Source organism: Rhipicephalus microplus, chromosome 10, assembly GCF_043290135.1.
Source record: "Rhipicephalus microplus isolate Deutch F79 chromosome 10, USDA_Rmic, whole genome shotgun sequence".
Classification (NCBI taxonomy): Eukaryota; Metazoa; Arthropoda; class Arachnida; order Ixodida; family Ixodidae; genus Rhipicephalus; species Rhipicephalus microplus.
In genome coordinates, this window is record NC_134709.1 from 67,454,710 (window position 1) to 67,461,183 (window position 6,474).

General features: G+C 43.9%; 1 protein-coding gene across 1 annotated transcript in view; it reads left to right on the forward strand.

Annotated features, from left to right (window-relative positions):
* Atac2 (Ada2a-containing complex component 2) overlaps positions 1 to 6,230 on the forward strand; it is a 43,283-nt gene extending 37,053 nt beyond the window's left edge. Inside the window, exons 16-18 of the mRNA XM_037433705.2 lie at positions 2,996 to 3,044; positions 3,920 to 4,052; positions 5,983 to 6,230. Coding sequence (XP_037289602.2) covers positions 2,996 to 3,044; positions 3,920 to 4,052; positions 5,983 to 6,156 — 356 coding nt within the window. The 3' untranslated portion in view covers positions 6,157 to 6,230. The remainder of the gene's footprint in view (positions 1 to 2,995; positions 3,045 to 3,919; positions 4,053 to 5,982) is intronic.
* The last annotated feature ends 244 nt before the right edge of the window (positions 6,231 to 6,474 follow it).

The window sequence follows — 6,474 nt, forward strand, 5'->3', positions numbered from 1 at the left end:
TGTAGGATGGTTTACATAGGCCAAACGGGTTGTTCTGTGACTATTAGGGCCTGGGAACATTTTAAATCATTGCAGAAAGGAACAGGCTTGCATTTAGCCCTTCATTGTAAACATTACAAACGGAAACCCGTGCTGAATGAAATCAGGATTTGGGGCAGAAGCCATAAAAAAAAAAGGCACGTGAAATACTATATACTTGAATCATTTCACAATGGAAAGTACGATGAGGCATGTTGCTGTGATAGCTCTGTGGCATTGCGCAGGAAGAAAAAAAAATTTTGTGCAATATTTTCTATAATTTTGAGTGAATAATATTACGAAGATTATGTACAGTGATTGTACGTTTGTCTATTGTATCTTGAATTTTTTTGTAAAGAGATTGCAAAATGACCATGTGACCGCATGAGTTTACATACTTGAACCTCGTGTTCGTGAGTAGTCTAGCCACTTTCCAGTCTTCTTTTTTGTATTTTTCTGTTTATTCATTTTTTTTGGCTGGATATCTTTTGTTGATACAATGCACTAACTAGCCCAACGAGTGTTATTAAAATCTGTTACATTTCATCAGTAATTCATAAGCGTCCTCATTTGTCAAAGCGCTAGAGTTCTCATGGCGCTCAAAGAGGTGAAAGGGCTGCGAGAGCTCCAAGAAAGGTTATGATTATGATGGTAATTTGCTGCTGCACCCTTTGTAAAAGAGAGACAGGGTGTATTGGCACCAATGTATGAACACCTTTTACCACATAAATGTCTAAACGCTCCAGCGACACCCCCTGTCGAGAAAGTTTTCGTACCTTCAAACTTCCCCCAACTTCTGCCATTTTCGGGAAATTAACAGTAAAGTAGCACACATTGTAACCGTTGACTTGAGGCCCTAGTCTCGTAAAAGTTTATTAGTACAGGTTTTACGTGCTTACCTTATTTCTCCTTGGTGTCCGCAGAGGTCCAACCTGCTTGTGTCGCTTAGTTTTGCAAGATGCATAGTTGCTGCATTAGGGACTTCAGAGGGCCACTTGTACCACGTATGACATGTTAAAAATTTCAAGAATGCCTGTCGCTTGTCTCATCGAAGTGTCTCTGGCGGACATGTGGCTTTTTCTTTGCCATCCACCTTTTGTTCCTCACTATGGTCGCCATATTTTTCTTTTCACCACACATCTCATTCTCCTCGATTGTCGGTGCCACAAGTTACAAGTCTGCAACCACAACTGCGTGCCACAAACAGTTAGGCTTCTCTCCTCCCTTTGCACCGAGGTCTTCGGCCATCGGCGCCTAGGCAAGCCACTCTCCCACTTCCGGTCACTCCGGGGCAATCGTGCTCCAGACACCCGACACACCGCGTTCCATAGCGAGTGCTGAAAAAGCAGCCGACTGGTTATCTTCGGCGCTCTAGTAGACACTTGTCTTGAAAGCTTTGAGTCGCATTTTGCTTCAAGGCATAACACTTTCAAAGATCGAAGGCAGTCCCAGGAAGACAGTGATACAGGCATCTTCAGGGAGCATTAAGGACAGTGGCTAACTAACGGGTGTGGCTCACTTTGACAAATCTATGACACTGCGGTGACAATGACTTTGGGAAGAATGGTGGGGCAAAGAAGCTTCTTGTTCCTAGTGTGAAAACATAGTGAACGTTGGGGACATTTTTATACGGAGGAGTCAGGACGACTGCTTTAATTTATGTAATGCTGCCCAGCCTGGTGTATTCCTCCCAAAAGCAGCTAGAGCATGTTTTATATTTTTTTCATTGCATTGTGGAATGAATGAAATTTGCAGGAGACTTGCTACTTTTAATCAACAGCCCCAGCTCGTATGCAGTTTATGTAGACTACAACTATAAATGTCTGTAAATTTTTTTCACTTCATGGGGGCATTATATTTAGTTGTCATTCTTTGAAATGCAAAACTGAGATTGCATAGCTAGCACGGCATACATGAGAGAGCAAACTATGACCACAATTATAGTTTATATTGCCCTGCCATTATTTTACAATAGCGTTGCGGGTGTAATTAACCGGAAGTATTGACAGAACTAGTAAAATTTGTGACACAAGAAAGTAGTTCAAAACACTTCTTGTGTGCGGCAGATATATTAACAATAACCAAAGACTGGACAGTTCCTCAAAGCGTAATAGGCTGAAACAGGCTGTGCCTTTTGGCCTCGGGGCCGGTTATGAGCCATAACTAAAGATACCAGGCCGGCCTCGGGCGGGCCAGAGCATGGCGTTTCAGGTCAGGCCAGGCCTGGGCCAGAAAAATTGGCTTGTGCAGTGCTCTATCAGGCATACATATCTGTGTTTTTTTTTTTTTACATATAGCAAAAAGCTCATTGCAATGAAGTCACATTTGATACGAAAATGGCTTCATTACAGACGTACATTTGTAGCACTGCATGAATGGCAACACAAATCCCCATTTGCCTCATTGTAATGGAAAATTTGATATGTCAAGGTTTGACAGTAGTTAGAGCTCTTCAAAGCACATGTGGTTAACTTTTGAAAGGCACCAGTCTTGTTGGGCCATAGCGTGTATGCATGCCATCCTGGCTAAGTGAGATGTGCACACTGTATGAGACAACAGCAAGCAGCACCAGAGAGGCTCACCTAAGCAACAACCTCAGTCCTTTTCAATAAAATAGGATTTCATCAGTAAAATGCTTTGACTGCGGGCATTTTGGCATGGCTATAGACCATAACACATGATTACAAGTGATAAGTACCAAATGTTGACAGGGATGGAAAAACACCTTGATGATACAAAATCGTGGAACATCGGTTGCCTACGAAGGCTGCCACTGTGTCACTGTTGCACTATGTAACTGCATGAAAATCTGCGCCACTAAAAAAGCCGGTGCTAATCAGCCATGTTCAAAGCCATACGGTGCTTATCAAAGCTATTGATCCACAGTAACCAATCAAAAGGCATTTGCATTACTATGTCCCAAGAAGGAGAAAACCAAAGTTTGTCCTAACCTTCCCCACTCATTCACGTTTTGCAGTGTCTGAAAGCCTCCAATACCCTGATTTCAGCTGCGTCGCCATGTACAGGTAAGCACTGCTATTGCTACAGCAACTTTAAGCGAACTGCTAGTGTACTCACCTCAACTTAACGGGGCGAGCACTCAGTTTATAAGGTCTTATTATTCCTGGGTGGAGGTCATGATTTGAATGTCACATGCATTTGCTTGGCAAGCACTCGGAGCACTGATAGTTGGGCAAGTTGGTGCGGGTTCATGGTTGAGAATGGCGCAAGAACACGAGACGCCACACGAACAAAAACACCATATATCTCCGTGACTGCGCCACGGGAGTGGTGTACAAGCTTCCCTTGTCTTGTAATGTACATAGGACAAATCGGTAGGTGCGTCAATCTAAGATGGGGGAACGCGAGGCCAACTGTTGCACCGACGCCCTTTCACGTACCGATGCGCATTGGAAAGAGTGTGGTTGCGCCTCTCAGTTTAGAAGAACTAGCATCCTCGCTAGGAGTAATGAAAAGACAACTCGCGAAAACATAGAGGCTTTTCACATTTCTAACAGTAACTCATGTATCAGAATTCTAGCCATTGCCCTACAACAAGAAGAATTGTCATATTTAAGTAGACAAGCATAATAAAACCTTGCGTGTTGTATCACATGGTTTTGTTTTGTGACCACGTACCTTATATATGTGAGTCGAGGTGAATAAAGATTAGTTGCGAGTACGGCACCTGTCCTGTTTTCTTCGTTTGGTGCTTCATATTCTTGCGCCGTTCTTAACCACAAAGCACTAGGAGACTGGAGGTATTTTGATGTGGTTAACATAAGAGAAGATAGTAATTAATGAAGGGAAGTTAAAGTATACAGACTAGCATATTGATTATTCAGTTCATCTATGAAGCAAACGTGAGTCTCCCAATTAAAGCTTTCTTAACGTCTTTCAGGAAACTAGTGGTGGGGTTCGCCTTCATGGTGCCCGACGTCAAGTTCAACGAGGCGTACATCCCCTTCATCTTTACACACCCAGAGTGGCGGAGATCGGGCATTGCAAAGTTCATGCTCTACCACTTGATTCAGGTAGTAATTGCAATTAACATCATCATTAGTTTATTTCAGCTTTGTCGTGTGACAGTCCTTGCTGGAAAATGCAAACGTAGAATAGGGGCGTCCCAAACATCAGTCATAAGAGATATCAATATTCAGTGTTCTTATGAAGCAAAGGTGACGTAACAAAGGCCACATAATGTGACCTATAGTGGAGCTGTGCACAAGCTGGTTAGATGGCACTCTGAAGGTCACAGGGTAGTGTGAGGAGGAGCTTGAGGAATGTGTAAAATAGGTCTTGCAGGCGCTCGTATATTCGCAATGCCACGAGAACTGGCGGTCAGCTCAACACCACTTGGCGGCGAAGAGTGGTATCGAAGGCACAACAGAAGCGTACCCAATTTCAAGATAGTTACCATTATGTTGTCTTCTACAGAGTATAATAGGTACTTACGTTGCACAAGTACCCAAGCCATTATGGTAAAGGTACACCAAAGAGCATTAGCTAAGCTTTTGGAGAGTGCTGAAAGCTGCCAATTCATGCCCATGCCTGTTCCCCATGGCATGTTTTTTAAAACCTCCATCTGAGGAAGCTATACAAGTCTGGTAAAGCCACGCTTCAACACATGTTGTGGGGATGTCCACTATATCAAGATCAAATGGCGGTCTCTTCGGAAGATCTGTGGGCGTGGTGGTAGGCTGTGCTGCAAAGCTCAGAACTCGCGAATCAACCTCGGGCCGTCCAGCGAGCCCTGGAGGCAGCACGGGAACAACAGCTCCAAGCAGCTATCCAGGCAACCCCAGGCCCGGTTCTCTATTCGCCGGATATTCAATAAAGTTAATTCATCATCATCCATCTGAGGAAGTTGAAAGCAAAACTTGACCTTGCCACAACTTTTACTGCGAAAGCTGTTATGAGATCACAACAAGAGCCACGTGCGCCGTAGTAGTCTGCCGCCGCCGTTGTCCGCAACCACTATCGCGCAAAATAATAAAAAAAAGAGTAAATAAAAACACCAAATACTCGATGGGATGCGATCCCGGGTACCCTGCGTGCCAGCCAACTAGTCTACCACGAAGTATTGCAAACTGGCCTTGGGCAGGCTTGATGTCGGGGAAGGAATCGCGTTAATATGAGTATTATAAAGCGTTTTGAACAGCAAAGGAACAAGTAGGCGTCACTCAAAGCGAATCGCGTAACGAGTGGGTCATTGAATGATTCAACCCATTACAAAAGCTTCAGGCATAATCCTTCGTCATAGTCAGCCACAGCATCAAAAAATTGCACAGAATTTCTTGCAAATGTGTAGTAGGTATCATGCTCTCGGAAGAATGACAAAGGATGGTATAATGAATTCCTCCCTGCTACTCAAAAATCATGATGGTTAATGGTGTAGTGGGTACCTGCAAGTGTGCTTGTAGCAGTTACCCAAAGTGTTTAAAAAAAAGCTCTGCAAGGCTGCTTTTCCAGATTTTGCAGTGACTGTGCTGCACATTCCGTGCAGGCCTGGCTGTTTTTAGTGCACGTGCAATTTCTCTCAACCAACCACGATTAGTGGACACAGAACTTGATACCTAAAAATGTTTGTCGAGACCTTGCACGTACAGATCCTGCATGCCACCCATGCGAAGATATACGACAGGCGCAGGCCAGTACCAAGACACGCAAGCTTGAACAGGTGTAGGCATATGCAGTCGACCCTCAGTAAACAGAACTCTACTAAGCAAAACTGCTGCTTAAGTGGAACGATTCGTTTCCTATTTCCATTTTGCTGCCTTATTCATTTCTCAGTAAACAGAACTCCTGTTAAATGAAACATATTTTCATGCCCTCTTCACATTCCATTTAATGAGAATCTACTGTATGTATAAACAGTGCTCCATGGTAGCTGTAAGCTTCATGTCGGGACATGAGCAAAGGGCCTAGCAGCAAATGTAAACCCGCACTTTCTTCTTTGTGCAGACATGCATGGGAAAAGACGTCACGCTACACGTGTCTGCGACCAATCAAGCAGTGCTGCTGTACCAGAAGTTTGGATTCAAGGTGGAGGAGCTCATCCTGGACTTTTACGACAAGTACTTCCCCGCCGACTCCAAGGAATGCAAGCACGCCATGTTTCTGCGGCTCAGTAGATAGCCCCTCACCTCACCCTCATTCTGCAGAAACATCATTACTCATATGTAAATAAACATGATGCCACAGAAGCTAAATAGACTGTTGTGAAATGGTTCAGTATAGTTACGCTGTCTTCCACGGGGTAAAATAGTACTTGCACTGTTTGAAAATAAAAAAAATAAAAAATAAAGACATCTACAACTCCCACAGGTCAGCGAACTCGTTCACGAGTGGACTCACTGATCTTAAATAATGCTGTGAGCTTAGTCTGAGAGAGTCCAGGTGAGTGATACCTTGGCGAGTCAGTGTGGTTGAAGAAGCTTTTCGTGAGTCCAAAGC